We start from the raw sequence: 25,948 nt of genomic DNA on the forward strand, positions 1-25,948 counted from the left end.
CCCAGATCTGTGCCTTGACACAATCCTGTCTCGGAGCTCTTCGGACAATTCCTTCGACCTCATGGCTTGGTTTTTGCTCTGACATGCACTGTCAACTGTGGGACCTTATATAGACAGTGTGCCTTTCCAAATCATGTCCAATCAATTGAATTTACCACAGGTGGACTCCAATGAAGTTGTAGAAACATCTCAAGGATGATCAATGGAAACAGGATGCACCGGAGCTCAATGTCGAGTCTCATAGCAAAGGGTCTGAATACTTATGTAAATATGGTATTTCTGTTTTTTGTTTATAATGCATTTGCAAAAGTCTAACCTGTTTTTGCTTCGTCATTATGTGGTATTGTGTGTAGATTGCTGAGGAAATTGTTTTATTTAGTCAATTTTAGAATATGGCTGTAATGTAACAAAGTGGAAAAGGTCAAGGGTTCTGAATACTTTCTGAAGGCACTGTAGCTAGTTGCATGTATTAATTTAATTGTCATTCCGTTGTACTAAAAAACTTTCCACCAGCTCTCGTGTATAACCGCAAATGGCTGACATGCAGTTGACACTGGTGCACAGTTGATGAAACCAATGTTGCATACTCCGGTTGTAAAACCGTCTCTCAAATGCTCAGGTGTTGAGAAATAATTCTGACACCGTTGGAACGCTGGTATTCTCCTCTATTCAGTACTTCTGACAACGTTCCCCCCTCTCAAAGATATTCTTAGAATAGCCTAAATGACAAGTAACTCCTATGTTGTCAAGCTCTTCTGAAAATGGAATATTTTAGCCTTAAGAATTCCTGGTCTCCGGCAGTGTTTGGAAATGCCGATCTGCAGTCAAGAATGCAGAGTTGATCTCAGCCTATGCTACCCTTCAGTCCCTTGACTTTTTGGCCATGACTGAGACATGGATCACCCCAGAGAACACTGCTACTCCAGCTGCTCTCTCTTCATCTGACTACGTGTTCTCGCATAGTCCGAGAGCATCTGGTCATCACGGTGGTGGCACAGGGCTGCTCATTTCTCCTAAGTGGAGATTTTCTCTTTTTTTTTCTCACTCACCTGTCCATCTCATTTGAATTCTATGCTGTCACTTGTCACTTGTCGACTCAAGCTTAACATTGTTGTCATCTATCGCCCACCAGGTGCCCTTAGAGTTCATCAATGAGCTTGACACCTTGATAAGCTCATTTCCTGACGATGGCTCACACCTCTTTGTACTGGGCGACTTCAACATCCCGACGTCTGCCTTCGATTAATTTATTTCCAACTCTTTCTTTCCCCTCCTTGCTTCTTATGACTTCACCCTTTCCCAGTCCCCTCCCACTCACAAGGCAGGCAATACGTTTGACCTCATCTTTACTGGAGGCTGTTTGCCTACTAATCTCACGGCAACCCACCTCCAGGACTCTGATCACTACTTTTATTTCCTTTTCTGTCTCCCTATCCTCAAATCCTAGCCACTCAGCCCCTACCCAGATTATCATGCGTCGTTGCAATCTTCGCCCTCTCACTCCCACGACTTTCTCCTCTTCTATCCTATCATCTCTCCCTTCTGCTAAATCCTTCTCCCTCCTGTTTCCTCATTCTGCCTCTTCGACCCTATTATCCTCCCTTTCCGCATCCAACGACTCACACTGTCCCCTTTCCTCCCGGTCCTTCCCTGCTGCTCCGTGGCTAAGTGACTCATTGCTAGCTTAAAGAACAGGGCTGCGGGCAGCTGAGCGTAAATGGAGGAAAACTAAACTTCCGGAGGACCTAACATCAGACTTTCAGCATGCAGGAAGGGCAATCAACATGTACTGCACTGACACAAATGACTGATGATTGGTTGAAAGAAATGTATAATAAGAATATTGTGGGAGCTGTACTGTTAGATTTCAGTGCAGCCTTCGTTATTATGGACCATAACCTGTTGTTGAAAAAACGTATATGTTATGGCTTTTCAACCTCTGCCATATAGTGGATTCAGAGCTATCTATCTAATAGAACTCAAATGGTTTTCTTTAATGGAAGCTTCTCTAATGTCAAACATGTAAAGTGTGGCCTACCACAGGGCAGCTCTCTAGGCCCTCTACTCTTTTCTATTTTTACCAATGACCTGCCACTGGCGTTAAACAAAGCATGTGTGTCCATGTATGCTGATGATTCAACCATATACCATCAGCAACCACAGCTAATGAAGTCACCGAAACCCTTAATAAAGAGTTGCAGTCTGTTTTGGAATGGGTGGCCACTAATAAACTGGTCCTGAACATCTCTAAAAGAGCATTGTATTTGGTACAAATCATTCCCTAAGTTCTAGACCTCAGCTGAATCTGGTAATGAATGGTGTGGCTGTGGAACAAGTTGAGGAGACTAAATTACTTGCTGTTACTTTTTAGATTGTAAACTATCATGGTCAAAACATATAGATTCAATGGTTGTAAAGATGGGGAGAGGTCTGTCCGTAATAAAGAGATGCTCTGCGTTTTTGACACCACACTCCAAACAGCAAGTTCTGCAGGTTCTAGTTTTGTCTAATCTTGATTATTGTCCAGTCGTGTGGTCCAGTGCTGCAAGGAAAGACCTAGTTAAGCTGCAGCTGGCCCAAAACAGAGCAGCATGTCTTGCTCTTCATTGTAATCAGAGGGCTGATATAAATACTGTGCATGCCAGTCTCTCTTGGCTAAGAGTTGAGGAGAGACTGACTGTGTCACTTCTTATTTTTATAAGAAACATTGTGTTGAAAATCCCAAATTGTTTGTGTAGTCAACTTACACACACCTCTGACACACACACTTACCCCACCAGACATGCCACCAGGGGTCTTTTCACAGTCCCCAAATCCAGAACAAATTTAAGAAAGCGTACAGTATTATATAGAGCCACTATTGCATGGAACTCCGTTCCATCTCATATTGCTAAAATAAACAGCAAACCTGGTTTCAAAAAACAGATAAAGCAACACCTCACGGCACAACACCTCTCCCCTATTTGACCTAGTTAGTTTGTGTGTATGTATTGACATGTAGGCTATGTGTGCCTTTTTTTTATGTAAGTAGTTCTCTCCTTGAGCTGTTCTTGTCTATTAATGTTATGTATGTCATGTTTTGTGTGGACCCCAGGAAGAGTAGCTGCTGCTTTTGCAACAGCTAATGGAGATCCTAATAAAATACCAAATACCAAAACATCCTTTCACTCCCTCATCTCTACCTTCTCTTCCTCCATCTGCTGCTAAAGCCAATTTCTATCACTGAATTTCAAGCTTCTGCCTCTAACCCAAGGAAACTCTTTTCAACCTTCTCCTCCCTACTTAATCCTCCACCCCCTCCCTCCTCCCTCTTCAGCGGACAACTTTGTCAACCACTTTGAAAAGAAGGTCGACAACATCCGCTCCTCATTCACTCAGCCTATTGAGTCCACTGGTCCCACTCACACAGAACTACCCTACGCCTTGACCTCTTTCTCCAGATGAAAACCTGTAACTAGTGAGGTCTGGCCGGCAACCTGCCCACTCGTCCCCATCCCCTCCTCCAGAACATCTCTGGAGACCTTCGCTCCTGCAGGTTCATGCTCTACAACATCTGTAGAGTACGACCCTTCCTCACACTGGAAGCTGTGCAGGTCCTAATCCAGGCACTTGTCATCTCCCGTCTGGACTACTGCAACTCGCTGTTGGCTGGGCTCCCGCTTGTACCATCAAACCCCTGCAACGTATCTAGAAAACGCTGCAGCCTGCCTGGTGTTCAACCTTCACTAATTCTCCCATGTCACCCCACTCCTCCGCACACTCCACTGGCTTCCAGTCGAAAGCTCTCATCCACTACAAGACCATGGTACTTGCCTACAGAGCAGCAAGAGGAGCTGCCCCTCCCTACCTTCAGGCTATGCTCAAACCCTACACCCCAACCTGAGGACTCTGTTCTGCCACCTCTTGGCCCTCCCACCCCTATGGGAGGACAGCTCCTGCTCAGCCCAGCACAAGCTCTTCTCTGTCCTGGCACCCCAAAGAGTCCCTGCCCATTTTCCGAAAACATCTGAAACCATACCTCTTAAGAGTATTTAAATAATCCCACAGCACCCCCCACTCCCGGAGGACCTAACACTCGCACTTGACCGGCCGAGCAGCCGCACACAAGCCTAAGATCACCATGCGCAATGCCAAGCATCGGCTGGAGTGGGTTAACGCTCACCGCCATTGGACTCTGGAGCAGGGGAAACGCGTTCTCTGGAGTGATGAATCCCGCTTCACCCTCTGGCAGTCCAACGGACTAATCTGGGTTTGGCGGATGCCAGGAGAACGCTACCTGCCCCAATGCATAGTGCCAACTGTGAAGTTTGCTGGAGTAGGAATAATGATCTGGGGCTGTTTTTCATGGTTCGGGCTAGGCCCCTCAGTTCCATTGAAGGGAAATCTTAACGCTACAGCATACAATGACTTCTAGACTATTCTGTGCTTCCAACTTTGTGGCAACCTTTCCTGTTTCAGCATGACAATCCCCCCCGTGCACAAAGCGATGTCCATACAGAAATGGTTTGTCGAGATCGGTGTGGAAGAACTTGACTAGCCTGCACAGAGCCCTGACCTCAACCCTATTGAACAGCTTTGGGATTAATTGGAATCCCGACTGCGAGCCAGGCCTAATCGCCCAACATCAGTGCCGACCACACTAATGCTCTTGTGGCTGAATGGAATGAAGTCCCCGCAGCAATGTTCCAACATCTAGTGGAAAGCCTTCCCAGAAGAGTGGAGGCTGTTATAGCAGCAAAGGGGGGGGCCAACTCCATATTAATGCCCATGATTTTGGAATGAGATGTTCGACAAGCAGGTGTCCACATACTTTTGGTCATGTAGTGTAGCTACTCTATTGAGGAAAAATTTATTTACTTTGATTGTGATCTGTGCTTGTCCCACCTAGCTATCTTAAGATGAATGCACTAACTGTATGTCGCTCTGGATAAGAGCGTTCGCTAAGTGACTAAAATGAAAGAACATCTAATAAAAATGTCTGTTACCTACAGTGGTTCCTAAATAAGAAATTTGAGGTTATGCTGTGGCGCATTGAGGTACATTATGGTATAGTACGGTACATTGCGTCACCGGAAGGGGGAGTTAGAATGCCGATTTATAATTTCTTATATTTTATTTTTTACTTAACCAGGTAAGCCAGTTGAGAACAAGTTCTCATTTACAACTGCGACCTGGCCAAGATAAAGCAAAGCAGTGCAATAAAATCAACAACAGAGTTACATATGGAATAAACAAAACGTACAGTCAAAAAACACAATTTGAAAATCTATATACAGTAGTAAGTTATGGAGGTAAAGCAATAAATAGGCCATAGTGCAAAATAATTACAATTTTAGTATTAACGCTGGAGTGAATGATGTGCAGAAGATGATGTGCAAATAGAGATACTGGGGTGCAAGTGAGCAAAATAACAATATGGGGATGAGGTAGTTGGGTTGGCTAATTACGCGTGGGCTAATTACAGATGGGCTGTGTACAGGTGCAGTGATCGGTAAGCTGCTCTGACAACTGACGCTTAAAGTTAATGAGGGAGATAAGAGTCTCCAGCTTCAGAGATTTTTGCAGTTCGTTCCAGTCATTTGCAGCAGAGAACTGGAAGGAATGGCGGCCAAAGGAGGTGTTGGCTTTGGGGATGACCAGTGAGATATACCTGCTGCAGCGCATACTACGGGTGGGAGTTGCTATGGTGACCAATGATATAAGATAAGGCAGGGATTTGCCTAGAAGTGATTTATAGATGACCTGGAGCCAGTGGGTTTGGCGACGAATATGTAGTGAGGGCCAGCCAACGAGAGCATACAGGTCACAATGGTGGGTAGTATTTGGGGCTTTGGTGACAAAAAAGATGGCACTGTGATAAACGACATCCAATTTGCTGAGTAGAGTGTTGGAAGCTATTTTGTAAATGACATCGTGGGCAAGTTGCAGAGCTGGTGGCCGGGGTAGGGGTAGCCAGGTGGAAAGCATGGCCAGCCGTAGCAAAATGCTTACTGAAATTCTCGATTTATTGTAGATTTATCGGTGGTGACAGTGTTTCCTAGCCTCGGTGCAGTGGGTAGCTGGGAGGAGGTGCGCTTATTCTCCATGGACTTTACAGTGTCCCAAAACTTTTTGGAGTTAATGCTACAGGATGCAAATTTCTGTTTGAAAAAGCTAGCCTTTGGTTTCCTAACTGATTGTGTATATTGGTTCCTGACTTCCCTGAAAAGTTGCATATTGCGGGGGCTGTTCGATGCTAATGCAGTACGCCACAGGATGTTTTTGTGCTGGTCAAGGGCAGTCAAGTCTGGGGTGAACCAGGAGCTATATCTGTTCTTAGTTCTGAATTTTTTGAATGGGGTATGCTTATTTAAGATGGAGAAGAAAGCACTTTTGAAGAACATCCAGGCATCCTCTACTGATGGAATGAGGTCAATATCCATCCAGGATACCCGGGCCAGATCAATTAGAAAGGCCTGCTCGCTGAAGTGTTTTAGGGAGCGTTTGACAGTAATGAGGGGTGGTCGTTTGACCGCGGACCCATTACGGACGCAGGCAATAAGGCAGTGATCGCTGAGATCCTGGTTGAAGACAGCGGAGGTGTATTTAGAAGGTAAATTAGTCAGGATGATGTCTATGAGGGTGCCCATGTTTACGGATTTAGGGTTGTACCTGGTAGGTTCCTTGATAATTTGTGTGAGATTGAGGGCATCTAGTTTAGATTGTAGGACGGCCGGGGTGTTAAGCATATCCCTGTTTAGGTCACCAAGCAGTACGAACTCTGAGGATAGATTGGGGGCAACCAATTCACATATGGTGTCCAGGGCACAACTGTGAGAGACTTATTTCTGGAAAGGTGGATTTTTAGAAGTAGAAGCTCAAACTGTTTGGGCACAGATCTGGATAGTATGATAGAGCTCTGCAGTAAATTGCAACTCCGCCCCCTTTGGCAGTTCTATCTAGATGGGAAAAAAACCAAGGTTTTTACGGTTACAGAAGTCAACAAATGATAGCGCCTGGGGGGTAGGAGTGATACTGGGGGCTACAGGGCCTGGGTTAACATCTACATCACCAGAGGAACAGAGGAGGAATAGAATAAGGATACGGCTAAAGGCTTTAAGAACTGGTCTTCTAGTGCGTTGGGTACAGAGAATAAAAGGGGCAGATTTCCGGGCGTTGTAGAATAGATTCAGGGCATTATGTACAGACAAGGATATGGAAGGATATGAGTACAGTGGAGGTACACCTAAGCATTGGGTAACTATAAAGAGATCACTTAACTGGAGGTACCGATTGAGCCGGTCTCAGCGTGTATGGGGGGTGGGACACAGGAGCTCGCTGAGGCTGGTTGAGCGGGACTGGGGGGGTCTACAGTGAAATTGTATAATAGGAACTAACCCAAACAGCAATAGGCTAGGCATATTGACATGGGATAGAGGCATAACGCAATCACAGGTGTTATTCGAGAGGGCTAAGACAACAGCTGGTAATGGCGACGAAAGTTTGGGCTGAGGCTTAACAGATAAACAAGATGGGGTACCGTGTAAAGGAACAGTCCAGCAGGCATTAGCTGTATAGCTGAGTGATCGTAAGGTCCAGTGAACAGCAATAAGTAAGTCCGGGAGCAGCTCGTAGGCTGCTACAGCACAGGCGAGCAGGAGGCACGGCTGTTGATTGCGCGTGCTAGCGGGCCGGGGCTAGCAGATGGATCTTCGTGGTCGTCGCAACAGGAAGCCTGTTGAAACCACATCAGACGACTACATCGGCAGACCAGTCGTGATGGATCGGCGGGGCTCCGTGTCGACACTAGGAGGTCCCGTCCGGTTGACAGAGAGGTAGATAGCCGGGAGATTGGCCTGGCTCGAGGCTAGCTCAAGGTTAACTGGTACGTCGGGACAGTGGTGATTAGCCAACAACAGCCATTCGGTTGCAGCTAGCTAGTTGCGATGGTCCGGTGTTAAGGTCCACGGACAGTGGTGAAGACCGCTAACGCTGGCTAATAGCAAGTAGCTGGCTAGTTTCAGCCATAGGTTCTTGATAAAAATAAAGAAATAATAGAATCCGTTCCACATTAGGTGAGGCGGGTTGCAGGAAAGTATATTTAGTTAAAGGATGGAAAGTGAGAGAGAAATATATACGAGACAAAAAAACAGGCTATTTACACGAGGACACAACAGAATACACGACCGCACTACTACGCCATCTTGGTACCGTAATTTGGGTTCGGTGTAAAGCCTTCGTACCCAGGCGCTAATGTGTGTCTCTCTCCTCACTAAATAAATGACGGCAATTGATGAATGGGTGATAGAAACCAGACAAACTGATAATTGTGCACTTGACTTCACGATTGAATTTGAATTAACTGAATAATGAGGATGAAGAAGAGGGTAATTGAATTTAGAACAATGGTGTAAGAATTGCTCTTCCTCTGTCCCGCGCGCACACCTGGAAAAATACCAATTATTTTGTTTCTACTTCGTCAGATGAAGCTGAAACTGGACTGTAGCCTATTACTTACTACAACTGTAGTTACACTAATGTTTTTATTGTAAGATAAACTAAAATGTTATGTTATATTCTTACTGTAAAGTATGTATGTTGACTGAATATACGCACGTTGATGGCGCAGTGAAGAGGCGACTCTGGAATGCTGACCTTCTAGGCAGAGTTGCAAAGGAAAAGCCATATCTGACTGCCCATCTTAATCTTTTATTTTTATTGGCCAGTCTGAGATATGGCTTTTTCTTTGCAACTCTGCCTAGAAGGTCAGCATCCCGGAGTCGCCTCTTCACTGTTGACGTTGAGACTGGTATTTTGCGGGTACTATTTAATGAAACTGCCAGTTGAGGACCTGTGAGGCGTCTGTTTCTCAAACTAGACACTGTAATGTATTTGTCCTCTTGCTCAGTTGTGCACCTTGGCCTCCCACTCCTCTTTCTATTCTGGTTAGAGCCAGTTTGCGCTGTTCTGTGAAGGGAGTAGCACACAGCGTTGTACGAGATCTTAAGTTTCTTGGCAATTTCTCACATGGAAAAGCCTTCATTTCTCAGAACAAGAATAGACTGACGAGTTTCAGAAGAAAGTTATTTGTTTCTGGCCATTTTGATCCTGTAATCGAACCCACAATTGCTGATGCTCCAGATACTCAACTAGTCTCAAGAAGGCCAGTTTTATTGCTTCTTTAATCAGCACAACAGTTTTCAGCTGTGCTAAAATCATTGCAAAAGGGTTTTCTAATGATCAATTAGCCTTTTAAAATTATAAACTTGGATTAGCAAACACAACGTGCCATTGGAACACAGGACTGATGGTTGCTGATAATGGGCCTCTGTACCCCTATGTAGATATTCCATTAAAAGTCAGCCTTTTCCAGCTACAATAGCCATTTACAACATTAACGATGTCTACACTGTATTTCGGATCAATGTGATGTTATTTTAATGACCAAAAAATTGCTTTTCTTTCAAAAACAAGGACATTTCTAAGTGACCCCAAACTTTTGAATGGTAGTGTATATATGTGGGGGAAAAAACATGTGGGATTGGAAATGATGCAGACAATTACATTGATGGAAGTTACAACATATCTGCAATATTAAAGCTGATCTACCCTCTAAAAAAAAATATTAAAAAAATAAAGAAAAATTCAGTAGATGTGCTCAAAGATGCCCTATGGTGGTACAAATCTAATTATATTGGTCGCATACACATATTTAGCAGAAGTTATTGCGGGTGTAGTGAAATGCTTGTGTTCCTAGCTCCAACAGTGCAATAATATCAAACAATACACGCAAATCTAAAAAGTAAAAGAATGGAATTAAGAAATATAGAAATATTAGGAGGAGCTGTGTGTGTGTGTGTGTGTACACGTAGGATAGAATAGTATATGTACCGCAATAGTTAAATAGGATAGGCCTTGAGTAGAATACAAAATATACATATGAAGTGCATTTTATTTTGTGAAGTGGTTCCTTGCATCATACAGCAAAATGTTCAGTCACGTTTTTGGCCCATGGTGTTAGACTTTTTTTTTGCGACTTGAGTAAAAAAGTGATTTGAGTAAAAAATCTGTCCTACTTGTCTGAACAAGTGGCAAAAAAGTTAATGTCAAGCCTATAGTCCCGTGTAGCTCAGTTGGTAGAGCATGGCGTTTGCAACGCCAGAGTTGTGGGTTCGATTCCCACGGGGGGCCAGTATGGAAATGTATGCACTCACTAACTGTAAGTCGCTCTGGATAAGAGCGTCTGCTAAATTACTAAAATGTAAATGTACGGGGTGTGTATGCAACAAACCAGTAGAAAATTGGGATCTTGCATTGACTGAGAACCCTCCCATCCTCGTCTATCTATATTCGTCTTGAAACACCTCCGCAACCACACGTCTACATTTGATGTGAGGTTGACTACCTCCATCCCAATGCCTTTTGTGTTCTTGAAAATATTAATGTTATCCTTGTAAAGAAACGTTGTCACTAAGATGAATGAATGAAAAGCGAAAAATACATACTTTTTTTTACCGGCACAAAGGCGGGAAAATGTTCCTTGCAGCATTTAAGACCGGTGCTGAAATCCTTCTATTCCTCAAATCCTTACAGGGAGGAAAAACCAACCTATCAGGCCAATTAAAGTTAATGCGTGGAGACACGTTGAATCGAGGGCAGGGATTGCTGCCATATGGCTGACCATTGGTCAGGCTGTAAATCAGGAAGCAGAGTGCAGGACTGAAGGAGGAGGAGGAGGAGGAGGGGGGAGGATGACGCAGCATCACCCCTGGCCACACAGAACGGAACAGCAGCAAATCCTCAGATCTGTCTGGTGGTGTGAAGAAAGTGCACTCCCTCTACCGCCCACTCCCCCCGTCAAGCTTTCCGCAGCCCTAACTGCCCTTCCACAGCCCCTACCTGTCCTCCCCAAGCCGCCCCCTCCAGCCACCCGCCATGTTACCTCTAGCCTCCCTCCCCGGCCACAAACCCCCCCCCCCACCGAGACCCCAAGGTGCAGCACAGACAGCTCAGTCTCCGGTATCTCTCTCTCTGTGTCTCTGTAACTGCCAGCTTCATTAAGGCTTGTTTTCTTTCCCCTTGCTGGGAGGATTTAAATGAGCTGTCATCCTGACCTTTTTCAGCTCCTGTGTTTTTAAAGGGAGTTCATCTCACCCCCCTCCCCTCTCTCCCCCTTCTACGGGGGACAGGCACTTTTTAAGCCGCCACCCTGCGGCAGACGGACATGCCAAGGTTGTTTGTGGGTAATTTCCTTCCTCATAACAACGCGGTGTGTGTGTGTTTGTCTGTGCTCTGGTGTTAGTTCTGATGCCACATGGCAGCAAAGGAGAAGGGCACGGGGCAACACACTGTCGACTTCATTTGCTCCCTGACTGTTCTTCAGTGCAAGCATCTGTGGTGTTTTGAATACTGTAACTAAGTGAAGCAGACTGCAATTAAAGCTGTTCTCTCTCTGCTGCTGCTGTTACCTCTTATGCTACTCAGTGTCAACCTCTCTCACACACACACACACACACACACACACACACACAGCCTCTCATTTATTAAAGTACCTTGTTATTTATTTCATTTAATACGGTCTCTCTACTCCATTGTTTGATATCCCCTAAATGTAGTCATGTTGTGGCTGTTGCCTCTTGAGGCCTTGTTGGGGACCAAAGTATTGATCTGTTACAGTGAGGGGAAAAAAGTATTTGATCCCCTGCTGATTTTGTACGTTTGCCCACTGACAAAGAAATGATCAGTCTATAATTTTAATGGTAGGTTTATTTGAACACTGAGACAGAATAACAACAAATAAATCCAGAAAAACGCATGTCAAAAATGATATAAATTGATTTGCATTTTAATGAGGGAAATAAGTATTTGACCCCCTCTCAAACAGAAAGATTTCTGGCTCCCAGGTGTCTTTTTATACAGGTAACGAGCTGAGATTAGGAGCACACTCTTAAAGGGATTGCTCCTAATCTCAGTTTGTTACCTGTATAAAAGACACCTGTCCACAGAAGCAATCAATCAATCAGATTCCAAACTCTCCACCATGGCCAAGACCAAAGAGCTCTCCAAGGATGTCAGGGACAAGATTGTAGACCTACACAAGGCTGGAATGGGCTACAAGACCATCGCCAAGCAGCTTGGTGAGAAGGTGACAACAGTTGGTGCGATTATTCGCAAATGGAAGAAACACAAAAGAACTGTCAATCTCCCTCGGCCTGGGGCTCCATGCAAGATCTCACCTCGTGGAGTTGCAATGATCATGAGAACGGTGAGGAATCAGCCCAGAACTACACGGGAGGATCTTGTCAATGATCTCAAGGCAGCTGGGACCATAGTCACCAAGAAAACAATTGGTAATACACTACGCCGTGAAGGACTGAAATCCTGCAGCGCCCGCAAGTTCCCCCTGCTCAAGAAAGCACATATACAGGCCCGTCTGAAGTTTGCCAATGAACATCTGAATGATTCAGAGGAGAACTGGGTGAAAGTGTTGTGGTCAGATGAGACCAAAATGGAGCTCTTTGGCATCAACTCAACTCGCCATGTTTGGAGGAGGAGGAATGCTGCCTATGACCCCAAGAACACCGTCCCCACCGTCAAACATGGAGGTGGAAACATTATGCTTTGGGGGTGTTTTTCTGCTAAGTGGACAGGACAACTTCACCGCATCAAAGGGACAATGGACGGGGCCATGTACCGTCAAATCTTGGGTGAGAACCTCCTTCCCTCAGCCAGGGCATTGAAAATGGGTCGTGGATGGGTATTCCAGCATGACAATGACCCAAAACACACGGCCAAGGCAACAAAGGAGTGGCTCAAGAAGGAGCACATTAAGGTCCTGGAGTGGCCTAGCCAGTCTCCAGACCTTAATCCCATAGAAAATCTGTGGAGGGAGCTGAAGGTTCGAGCTTCCAAACGTCAGCCTTGAAACCTTAATGACTTGGAGAAGATCTGCAAAGAGGAGTGGGACAAAATCCCTCCTGAGATGTGTGCAAACCTGGTGGCCAACTACAAGAAACGTCTGACCTCTGTGATTGCCTGCAAGGGTTTTGCCACCAAGTACTAAGTCATGTTTTGCAGAGGGGTCAAATACTTATTTCCCTCATTAAAATGCAAATCAATTTATAACATTTTTGACATGTGTTTTTCTGGATTTATTTGTTGTTATTCTGTCTCTCACTGTTCAAATAAACCTACCATTTAAAATTATAGACTGATCATGTCTTTGTCAGTGGGCAAACGTACAAAATCAGCAGGGGATCAAATACTTTTTTCCCTCACTGTACTTACTGCCATGTTCCTACTATTGCTCTCTGGAGTGGGTTCTTTGTGAGTGGACTTCATATGCACACAAGAGTAATTAAAGGAGAAGTTTGCTTTTTTACAACCAAATCTAAAACAATTATGTAAATAGAATGTTATAGAAGGGTGCTGATGCTTTTGTTGCGATTTTACTTGTTTTGAGGGGGGTGCGGGGTTGACTCTGACATGGGGGTAGAGTCTGCCCCACGTTTTAACTTGGCTGTTTTATGTTTTAATTTAAATTGTTATTCACATCAAATTTCACCTTTTTATCTGGCGCTCCAGGTGTGAAACACTTTCTAATCGAAAGGTAACTATGTGTCCTCTGAACTGAACTCGGGGGACATAGTTCTATTAGCCAGCTCTCTGCTCTATACTATTACTATAGTATCTCTATGTAGCATATGTGGCCCTGCGGTTATGTCTGAGTTCTGACCTCTCTCCTGTCCTCTCTCTTCCTCCCTCTCCTCCTCTCTCTCTGCAGTGTGAGTAGCAACAAGTGTCCCATGTTGCATTAGTGTCTGTGTGAAATGCTGGCCTGCCTGCCAGGGCCAGGTGACCTCTCCCTCCAGCTTCTTTCCCACACGCAGATGAACACTGGACTTCAGAAATGTAAGGGTCTCTACTCTACTCTCTTACACTCACACACTCACTCACTTACTCTCAATCAATCACTCACTCAGTCACTCACTCACACTTACTATTCATTCATTCCCTCTCACACACCAAGTCATTCATTCCCTTTACAAGACCCAAGGTCTTTTAAAGGCAGTGCACAGGTAGCAACAGGGTCATACCACCTTACTTATACCCGGGGGGTGTAAGTAAGGTGTGACCCACATTTTACCTCAGCTGTTTGATGTTTTAATTGAAATTGTTATTCACATCAACTGTCACCTTTCCCTGGTGCTCCAGCCGTGAAACACTTTCTAATCGAAAGGTGTCCACTGAACTGAACTGAACTCGGGGGACAGAGTTCTATTAGCCAGCTCTCTGCTCTATACTATTACTATAGTATCTCTATGTAGCATATGTGGCCCTGCGGTTACGTCTGAGTTCTGTCCTCTCTCTCTCTCGTTAGGATGAGAAACGAGATGGACCAGGCAGCCAGTCAACAGCCAGCCACCGCACACACACACACACACTGAGCAGTGTGTGTGCGTGTGTGCCAGGGTTTCCGTTAGGAAAATCTGGCACCGGCCAAGAGACCGGGAACATTTTAATTTAACGGACATTTGAGAAATTTACCGGTCATCCATATGCTTTGGGTGCATAAACCATTAGGGCGTCCACCCACGCAGCCAGCACCAAGGGATATTGGCCAAATGAGCCACATTTACACTACCAGTCAAAAGTTTGGACACACCTACTCATTCAAGGGTTTTTCTTAATGTTTTACTATTTTCTACATTGTACAAACTATGAAATAACACATATGGAATCATGTAGTAACCAAAGAAGTGTTAAACAAATCAAAATATATTTTATATTTGAGATTCTTCAAATATAAAATATATTTATATTAAAATATATTTATATATTCTTATATTTGAGATTCTCCACCCTTTGCCTTGATGACAGCTTTGCACACTCTTGGCATTCTCTCAACCAGCTTCACCTGGAATGTTTTTCCAATAGTCTTGAAGGAGTTCCCACATATGCTGAGCACATGTTGTCTGCTTTTCCTTCACTCTGCGGTCCAACTCATCCCAAACCATCTCCATTGGGTTGAGGTCGGGGGATTGTGGAGGCAAAGCACTCATCACTCTCCATCTTGGTAAAATAGCCCTTACACAGCCTGGAGGGGTGTTGGGTCATTGTCCTGTTGAAAAACAAATGATAGCCCCACTAAGCCCAAACCAGATGCGATGGCGTATCACTGCAGAATGCTGTGGTAGCCATGCTGGTTAAGTATGCCTTGAATTCTAAATAAATCACAGACCGTGTCACCAGCAAAGCACACCATAACACCACCACCTCCATGCTTTACGGTGGGAAATACACATGCGGAGATCATCCGTTCACCCACACCGCGTCTCACAAAGACAATTTGGACTCCAGACCAAAGGACACATTTCTACCGGTCTAGTGTCCATTGCTCGTGTTTCTTGGCCCAAGCAAGTCTCTTCTTATTGGTGTCCTTTTAGTAGTGGTTTCTTTTGCAGCAATTCGACCATGAAGGCCTGATTCACATAGTCTCCTCTGAACAGTTGATGTTGATGTGTCTGTTACTTGAACTCTAAAGCATTTATTTGGGCTGCAATTTCTGAGGCTGGTAACTCTAATGAACTTATCCTCTGCAGCAGAGGTAACTCTGGGTCTTCCATTCCTGTGGCGGTCCTTATGAGAGCCAGTTTCATCATAGCGCTTGATGGTTTTTGCAACTGCACTTGAAGAAACGTTCAAAGTTCTTGAAATGTTCCGTATTGACTGACCTTCATGTCTTAAATTAATGATGGACTGTCGTTTCTCTTTGCTTATTTGAGCTGTTCTTGCCATAATATGGATTTGGTCTTTTACCAAATAGGGCTATCTTCTGTATACCTTGTCACAATACAACTGATATGCTCAAACGCATTAAGAAGGAAAGAAATTGCACAAATTAACTTTTAAGAAGGCACACCTGTTAATTGAAATGCATTCCAGGTGACTACCTCATGAAGCTGGTTGAGAGAATGCCAAGAGTGTGCAAAGCTGTCATCAAGGCAAAGGGTGGCTATTTGAAGAATCTCAAATATAAAATATATTTTGATTTGTTTAACACTTTTTTTGGTTACTACATGATTCCATATGTGTTATTTCATAGTTCTGATGTCTTCACTATTATTCAACAATGTAGAAAATTGTAAAAATAATGTAAAACCCTTGAATGAGTAGTTGTTTCCAAACTTTTGACTGATGGTGTAGGTTTCCTTAAACAGCCTATAATAAATTACAGAAACACTATCCCTTGTGTTTCGATGTGTAGCATATGCAAAGCTTTATAGCCTTTTTGTTTTATTGTTTTTTTTATTTTCCTGAAACAATTGTCCACCTCACAGCTCAGCTGTCGGAGATTTGAGCACTAAACACATGCATCAGGGCATTTCATGCATAGGCCTATAGGCTTAGGAGTCCACTATGATTATTAATATAAAAAATATATGTAAAGGAAGAGAAGCTTAGGCCTAGCCCCAGAGCGAGATATGATGGCAGACATCCTTGTCAGATAGGCTGCGTATACGTTATACAGATATTGGTGTACGGAAGGAGGCTAATTCGTTAATTTTCGATCCTAATATTTTGTATAAAGATAAGCATTATATTGTTAGATTATAGGAGTAACTCTGGTAGGCCTAAAACATTCTTCCTCACCTCAAGTTCAAATGTCGGAGTCAGTTGGAGCGCCGATGCTCACTGCCTTCATATCATAAGCCTGCAGTATAAAAGCCACACCACACCAAACTTTCACAAAGGTTTCTAAACTTTATTAGGTTAATATATAAAAGTAGGTCAAACCATTGTTTATAGGGAAAATACGAGCAGGATATTAGGTTGCGGCAAACACAACATTGCAGTTGGAACTTAATTTGGTGCAAGAAAATGGCTCAACAGAATTAAACAAAACACTTGCGAACTGGTTTAAACCTTCACAAAAGTTTTGAACAGATTATATTGCAGCAATTACCATGAAAGGTTAGTGCCTACCATACCCAACAAATGACAGCAATAGGCTAATTATATTTATTTTACAACAGGCCTACTTATAAACTATACTGAACAAAAAATATAAACGCAACATGTAAAGTGTTGGTCCCATGTTTCATGAGCTGAAATAAAAGATCCCAGAAATGTTCCATATGCACAAAAAGCTTATTTGTCTCAAATGTTGTGCACACATTTGTTTACATCCCTGTTAGTGAGCATTTCTCCTTTGCCAAGATAATCCATCCACCTGACAGGTGTGGCATATCAAGAAGTTGATAAAACCGCATGATCATTACACAGGTGCACCTTGTGCTGGGGACAATAAAAGGTCACACAACACAATGCCACAGATGTCTCAAGTTTTGAGGGAACGTGCAATTGGCATGCTGACTGCAGGAATGTCCACCAGAGCTGTTGCCAGATAATTGAATGTTAATTTCTCTACCATAAGCAGAGTCTGACGTCATTTTAGAGAATTTGGCAGTACGTCCAACCGGCCTCACAACCGCAGACCACGTGTAACCACGCCAGCCTAGGACCCCTTTCCCTTTCCGCCACATCCGGCTTCTTCACCTGCGGGATAGTCTGAGACCAGCCACTCGGACAGCTGATGAAACTGTGGGTTTGCACAACTGAATAATTTCTGCACAAGATGTCAGAAACCATCTCAGGGAAGCTCATCTGCATCCTCACCAGGATCTTGACCTGACTGCAGTCGTAACCGGCTTCAGTGGGCAAATGCTCACCTTGATGGCCACTGGCACGCTGGAGAAGTGTGCTCTTCACGGATCAATCCCGGTTTCAGCTGTACCAGGCGGACAGCGTAGCGTGTATGGCGTCGTGTGGGCAAGCGGTTTGCTGATGTCAATGTTGTGAACAGAGTGCCCCATGGTGGCGATGGGGTTATGGTATGGGCAGGCATAAGCTACGGACAACAAACACGATTGCAGTTTATCAATTGCAATTTCAATGCACAGAGATGCCGTGACGAGATCCTGAAGCCCATTGTCGTGCCATTCATCCGCCGCCATCACCTCATGTTTCAGCATGATAATGAATGGCCCCATGTCGCCAGGATCTGTACACAATTTCTGGAAGTTGTGTCCCAGTTCTTCCATGGCCTGCATACTCACCAGACATGTCACCCATTGAGCATGTTTGGGATGCTCTGGATCAACGCGTACAACAGCGTGTTCCAGTTCCCGCTAATATCCAGCGACTTCGCACAGCAATTGAAGAAGAGTGTGACAACATTCCACAGGCCACAATCAACAGCCTGATCAACTCTATGCGAAGGAGATGTAGAGCTGCATGAGGTAAATGGTGGTCACACCAGATACTGACTGGTTTTCTGATCCATGCCCTTACCTTTTTTTTAAGGTATCTGTGACCAACAGATGCATATCTGTATTCCCAGTCATGTAAAGTCCATAGACTAGGGCCTAATGAATTTATTTAAATTGACTGATTTCCTTATATGAACTGTAACTCAGTAAAACCTTTGAAATTGTCGCGTTTATGTTTTCATTCAGTGTAAATATGGAGCACACAATTTAAAAAAGACAGATCGAACTTGATTTAGCCAACGTAAATGAAACAAAAATGAAACCAAACACGTTTTCCATATTTAAAGAACTGGTTTAGATGAATAAATAGGCCTACAATAATAATGATTTACAATGAGGAGGAGGAGAATGATGATGATGATGCATTTGGCCCCGCCAACGTTCTTCTCATCTTTGTCCACTACAATCTAAATCTTTGTGCTCTAATATCATAGGCTCATTTATTTGGGGCTAACTTTTGGGAAAACTCAAAGCACATTAGCTAGATCACTAACTCTAAAGATAATACCCACTGCTAGTAGCCATGTATTAATCTAACAGTACATGTAATGTACAAAAAAAAGTTGCAGTTGTAGCCTAGCACCCAATGAGGCCTATGCAATTGCATTGGCCAATGTGCATTTCGTGCTTTCCGTATGTCAAAGTCATATCAAATATCTTGTTTGTAAAATAGTTGCAAAATTGAGAGTTGAGAAAGCTTACAGAAAGCTGTGAACATCCTCTCCCCATCTGTGAACAACACACCCTTCTCGCACAGTCTCACCTGTCTCAGCGTGTGATACCCCCTCACTTCCTCCCCCTCTTCCCCTGGGGTCAGGTGCTGAACAGGTGACATGCCTCACACACACACTTTATGGATTCTTCAGATTTCAGGCAATTGTCCTAAATCTTTTCGGTATTTGCTGTTATTGGATTCATTTCTGAGATTCCTATGGTTTACGATCACATGATGGTTACATTGCCCAAAATGTACAACCAAACAGGAGTAACAGGAGATGCATGCTGTTTTGAACAATGGACACCCATGCATGTATTCTCCAGTCTTTTTGGTCCCTTAGAACTGGTGCAAAGTCCTGTAGAGATCTTCTCAAATCTCCTATCCATGCCCTCTTAAGGCCATCTTATGCCACGATTTTGCAGTCCCAGACAAAATGCTCACGTCATGGGCAAATTCTTAGGTCGTAAATGATTGTCGTATGTCTTGTCTCGTTCATTGTTACAGGGTCGAGGTCTGCCGATTTTAAGTAGGCTCCGACAAAGTTCTGGCAGTGTCAGAAATGTTGAACCTTTATCATGCAGTATGGCTGGTGTTACGAGCCTATCCTGGTGACTGATCAATAGGACCACGACCTGCACGGAGGATGCACACAATAATACGATTATTGTGAATAGTCAGATTAATATAATAGTTTGATGTAAACGTTTACATGCTTTGCAAGAAGAATAGGGAAATCAATCTAGTTTACAAAACATATCTGAAATCAGGCCACCTGATGGGATTTTGATAAATGGACAATCGCCAATCAAAATAAACATTTTACCACAGCGACCATGTTATTTTTGGGAAGCTTATTTAATTCTGAGTTCGGACATAAAGTTTGTATGTGAAAACTATAAGATGCATACTTATACTCGCGCATCAGCATAGAGGGAGGCTTGGGCTGCTGGTGCTGGCACATGCGCAGATCAAATACACCGCTGCACTTGATGTAGCCTACGTCGGATTACATAGCCTCGCAAGCCAATCGCATAATGTAACTACAGAACAAGCATATCGTACAATCTGTCTAGGTTGATATCAACATTTTCATTTGGTAACATCGCACAGTGTGACATGTAATTACCGTAAAAGACTGAATCCGACGATCAGTGTGGGAAAGCTTTTAGATTTTATTCTCTGTGCATTATTGATCAGACCGAGACCAGGGCATACCCCAACACACCAGCTTGATTTAGATCTCCCCCCTCTTTCCCCTTTCCCCCCTCTCCCTGAGGCACAGAGATTTCTAGAGAATGTCCCCTCATACTTGGAGGAATCTCTCTCTCTCTACCTAGTGTCTGCAGCGGGTTTGTGTGTTATAAAACGCTCTGTCTCTCTCCATCTATGGCTCATCAAGACTGTAATTTCAGAATCACTGTAATCAGCCTACCCCCAGGAGCACAGTGCCAAGCGAGGGGGAGTCTCACTAAGTGCCAACGTCCGCCATGTTGTTCTGTTCCTCCTCCTTTCCTCTGGCAGGCATGTGACAGAGTACAGTGGAACAAGCTTGTTTCTAAAAAGGTCCACTCTGTAATAATGTCTGTCACTTGCTGCACTGCTGCTGTGTTCTGTAATGCACATCAAAGCAGTAGGGGCTGAAAGTAAAAGTTTGGTTTATCAATGCACAAGCACCTTTTTTCCCCACTCATAGCGATAAAATAATTGTATTAAGTCATACAAAAGATTTACTGTGCGTGAAGTTTCAAATGCATTTGTCATTTCTAAATGTGTAATGTGATAGGCATTTGACCATTACTATTTTTTAACACACAAAAACACATTTGATTAATACAATACTGAAGAGAGATGTTAAATAGATGAGAACGCACACGAAACCTGTGAAATGTTGAGGGCTATCTAAGGAGAGAAGAGGAGTGGGTCAAGTACACCATGGAAAACACAGTAACAGCTTGTCCTCAGACTGTGTCTGATGCTGTTGGGAGAGAGCTCGTTAACCTCAGCAGCTTGTAAAGTGGAAAATGCCCCCCAATTCCTCCACAGCATGGAGAAGGAAGCATGTATAGATAAGAGAGAAGTACAACAAATGGAGCAGGGAGAACAATTTTACTGTACAGCAGCAACTTTACCGAAGGGGCTACATGAGAAGATACTGAGATCTGAAGTAGATCATGACTACATTCCCTATGTCCGCATAACAAGTCTCTTACTGTTAAAATTAAGTCACTCTTGTCTTATGAGAGACGCACAGAGAGAGAGACACGCGCACACACGGAGAGAGACGCGCGCAGACACTGAGAGAGAGATCATTAGGATAGGGGATACCTAGTCAGTTGCACAACTGAATGCATTCAGCCCAACCCCTCTGAATCAGAGTGGTGCGGAGGGGGCTGCCTTAATTGACGTCATCCCGCGCCTGGGGAGAAGTTGTTGTTGGGGGTTAACTGCCTTGCTCAAGGGTAGAATGGCAGAATTTTCCACCTTGCCCTATGTATGACACTGTCGTCTCAGATCCAATTTCCTGCTAGCGTGTGAAACATGTTTAATTTAAAACGGTGTGAGCCTTTGGCCCCCCTACTGTTTAAATCTTGTTTGGTTAAAAACAGTTGTTTGAATAAGATAAGTGCGTGTGTGTTACTGACAGTGAAGTACTTTTTCTATCTGTTCCTCCATTGGGCAGCCACTTCAGGATTTCGTTAGGATTTTTTGTGATATTTGCAGGCGCAAATTCTTGTTTTTTCTGCGGCAATTCTGACATTTTGCATGGCAATATGCAATGAGTTTGTCCAATTTGTTGCGAAAATGTGCTGACGAGGGAAAAGGTTTGACGTGTGGATTGATTTAATCATATTATGCGGTAAATGAGCGGTGATTGGTGGATATTGTGAGCCCTCTTTTTCTACCGTGGTGATGGGTCAGCTTTAAGCTATAATATTGCGATCATTTGACTGTTTTATGCGGAAATAGTGCGTCAATTGTGCAAATCTGACCACACCTCCATTCTGCTGCTCCCCGCCTTTTTTTTTAACCTTTATTTAACCAGGTAAGCCAGTTGAGAACAAGTTCTCATTTACAACTGCGACCTGGCCAAGATAAAGCAAAGCAGTGCGATAAAAACAACAACACAGAGATGATACATATGGGGTAAAACAAAACATGAAGTCAAAAATACAACAGAAAATATATATACAGTGTGTTCAAATGTAGCAGGTTATGGAGGTAAGGCAATAAATAGGCCATAGTGCAAAATAATTACAATTAGTATTAACACTGGAATGATAGATGTGCAAGAGATGATGTGCAAACAGAGATACTGGGGTGCAAAAGAGCAAAATAAATAACAATATGGGGATGAGGTAGTTGGGTGGGCTAATTTCAGATGGGCTGTGTACAGGTGCAGTGATCGGTAAGGTGCTCTGACAACTGATGCTTAAAGTTAGTGAGGGAGATAAGTGTCTCCAGCTTCAGAGATTTTTGCAATTCGTTCCAGTCATTGGCAGCAGAGAACTGGAAGGAATGGCGGCCAAAGGAGGTGTTGGCTTTGGGGATGACCAGTGAGATATACCTGCTGGAGCGCATACTACGGGTGGGTGTTGCTATGGTGACCAATGAGCTAAGATAAGGCGGGAATTTGCCTAGCAGTGATTTTTAGATGGCCTGGAGCCAGTGGGTTTGGTGACGAATATGTAGTGAGGACCAGCCAACAAGAGCGTACAGGTCACAGTGGTGGGTAGTATATGGGGCTTTGGTGACACAACGGATGGCACTGTGATGGACTACATCCAATTTGCTGAGTAGAGTGTTGGAGGCTATTTTGTAAATGACATCGCCGAAGTCAAGGATCGGTAGGATAGTCAGTTTTACGAGGGCATGTGAAGGAGGCTTTGTTGCGAAATAGGAAGCCGATTCTAGATTTAACTTTGGATTGGAGATGCTTAATGTGAGTCTGGAAGGAGAGTTTACAGTCTAACCAGACACCTAGGTATTTGTAGTTGTCAGACCCGTCGAGAGTAGTGATTCTAGTCGGGTGGGCGGGTGCCAGCAGCGTTCGATTGAAATAACATCGACGAATACACTGACTGTCTCTGGGTTCATCAGGAAGTGCATAGAGGATGTTGTTCCCACAGTGACGATTAGAACATACCCAAACCAGAAACCGTGGATAGACATGACTGTAACTGGAAACATGACTCCGCAAGACAATCAAAGAGGCAAAAAGACAGTACAGGGACCAAGTGGAGTCGCAATTCAACGGCTCACTCGCCATTGCACAGCACACCGCCCTATCCCACCTGGACAAGAGGAATACCTATCTGAAATGCTGTTCATCGACGACAGCTCAGATTTTAACACCATAGTGCACTCCAAGCTCGTCACTAAGCTCGGGCCTTGGGTCTGAACTGCTCCCTGTGTAACTAGATTCTAGATTTCCTGACGGGCCGACCCCAGGTGGTGAGGGTAGGCAACAACACTTCCGCCACACTGATCCTCAACACTGGGGCCCCCAGGGGTGTGCTCAGCCCCCTCCTGTACTCCCTGTTCACCCATTACTGCGTGGCCACGCACAACTCCAACTCAATCATCAAGTTTACTGACGACGCGACAGTGGTAGGCCTGATTACTAACAGCAACGAAACTAGAGGGAGGAGGTTAGAGGGAAGTGCCAAGAAAATAACTTTTCCCTCAACGTCAACAAAAAGGATCTTATCATGGACTACAGGAGACAGAAGAGAGAGCACGCCCCCATCTTCATCGATGGGGCCGCAGTGGATGGGGTCAAAAGCTTCAACTTCCATCAGCCTGCATCACCACCTGGTATGGCAACTGCTCCGCCATCAACCGCATGGCTCTCCAGAGGGTGGTGCGGGCAGCCGTATAGATTGCATTGATTACTGCTACAGTGCTATTTGGGTTGATAATCCTTAAGAGTCTATCTAAGTAACATAATAAAAAAATCCCCATCAAAATCCATCAGTTTAAGCTAGAGATCAGTTTTTTGCATGGGCTGCGAATCAATCCACCAAATCCGCCCATGTCGGCCTTCCGCATCTGCGGTGGAAGGTGGCCGAGCTACAGCTGTGTTTGTCAGACCATAAGACGTCCCGTTTGGGCTACAAACTAATATGACCCCACTGTGGAAAGGGGTGACTCATGAATTCCAAATTCAATATTTATCTTTTAATGTAATTTTTATATACCTAAAGGGGTCCTAAAATTCAAAATCAAATAGCTAAATGAGCCATGGTATGACCATCTTAAACAATTCCATACTTTTAGAGGTCAATCAGATTTGTCCCGCCGTTCTTGATTTCTTGTCTTTGTTTCCCCCTTACATTTGAATTGTTTGTAATTTTACTGCATTGTTAGGAGCTAGTAACATAAGCATTTCGCTGCACCTGCTATAACACTTGCTAAACTCTGTATGGGACCAATAAACTTGATTTGATTTGATTTGCAAGCCCTCATATAATATGCAGGGAATAGTTGATTTTGCTAAATGTTTTGCAATTGCAAAATCCTGGAGGGACTGAATGGAGGGACTGATTGGGGTAATTCATTAACAACTCAGGGCCAGGCTGGCCTCTTTACTCTCTCTCGCTCCCGTGTGGATCTGTTCCGCGTAGCCACGTGCACAGTGCGCACGCATACTCATGCACAGTATTGTCCAGTTTAGCAAAATTGGACATCTGAATAGCTTTTTTTTAAATCTTCCTGTCATTGAAGGGATAGATGGCTCTTGGATGTCATTAGTTATCTCTGCAAAAGTGACTGGCGGGCTGGGCACTGCTGCGATTCTGTGTCTGTGTTATGTTTGCTTACCCAGGCATTAAGTCCGAGGCAGGAATTAAGCAGCCAGAGATTGAGAGTGTTGAGCTCAAATGCCTGGCCCAGACCCCTTCATTAATGAGCCTGCCATCACTCACATCTGTAGCAATCAAATGCTTTGAAAGGCTGGTCATGGCTCACATCAACACCATCATCCCAGACACCCTGGACCCACTCCAATTTGCGTACTGCCCCAACAGATCCACAAATGACTCAATCTCTATTGCACTCAACACTGCCCTCTCCCACCTGGACAAGAGGAACACCTATGTGAGAATGCTGTTCATTGACTACACCATCATTAAGTTTGCTAACGACACGACGGTGGTAGGCCTGATCACCGACGATGATGAGACAGCCCAGCCTATAGGGAAGAGGTCAGTGACCTGGCAGTGTGGTGCCAGGACAACAACCTCTCCCTCAACGTCAGCAAGACAAAGGAGCTGATCGTGGACTACAGGAGAAGGAGGGCCGAGCACGTCCCCATCCACATCGACGGGGCTGTAGTGGAGTGAGTCGAGAGCTTCAAGTTCCTTGATGTCCACATCACTAAGGAATTAACATGGTCCACACACCAACACAGTTGTGAAGAACGCACAACAATGCCTCTTCCACTTCAGGAGGCTGAAAAGATTTGGCATGGGCCCTCAGATCCTCAAAGTTCTACAGCTGCAGAGAGACTTACAGCTAGAGTGGAAAGACTGAATCCCAGTCACATCCACATTAGGAGATGAGTCTGCGAGGGAACCCAGTAGCATTGCTTGACATTTTAGACATTTCGCCCCCAGTAAAAGACAGAACTAGCCACCCTCTAATAAACACTCTAGTTTTTTGTTTTTTTACCCACGTATTTAATAGAAGAATGTTGTACTAGATGATAGAATTATTGAATAGAATAACTAAATATATACGGATATATGGTTTGGATGTTAAAAGATAAGGGTTCACTTTGGTTCAGACAGTGTTTTCAAAGGTCATCACTGTGGGACTGCCTGTGTGTCTCACTATCTGTTGGTGTATCCAAAATGGCACCATATTCCCTATATAGTGCCTTCGGAAAGTATTCAGACCCCTTGACCTTTTCTACATTTTG

The 25,948-nt window shown here is 44.2% G+C and overlaps 1 protein-coding gene across 1 annotated transcript in view; it reads left to right on the forward strand.

Annotated features, from left to right (window-relative positions):
* LOC311136226 (protein FAM222B-like) overlaps positions 1-25,948 on the forward strand; it is an 84,424-nt gene that overhangs the window by 51,454 nt on the left and 7,022 nt on the right. Inside the window, exon 3 of the mRNA XM_084170347.1 lies at positions 13,763-13,890. Coding sequence (XP_084026473.1) covers positions 13,809-13,890 — 82 coding nt within the window. The 5' untranslated portion in view covers positions 13,763-13,808. The remainder of the gene's footprint in view (positions 1-13,762; positions 13,891-25,948) is intronic.

This window comes from Coregonus lavaretus (assembly GCF_964263955.1).
Source record: "Coregonus lavaretus genome assembly, chromosome: 10".
Lineage (NCBI taxonomy): Eukaryota > Metazoa > Chordata > Actinopteri > Salmoniformes > Salmonidae > Coregonus > Coregonus lavaretus.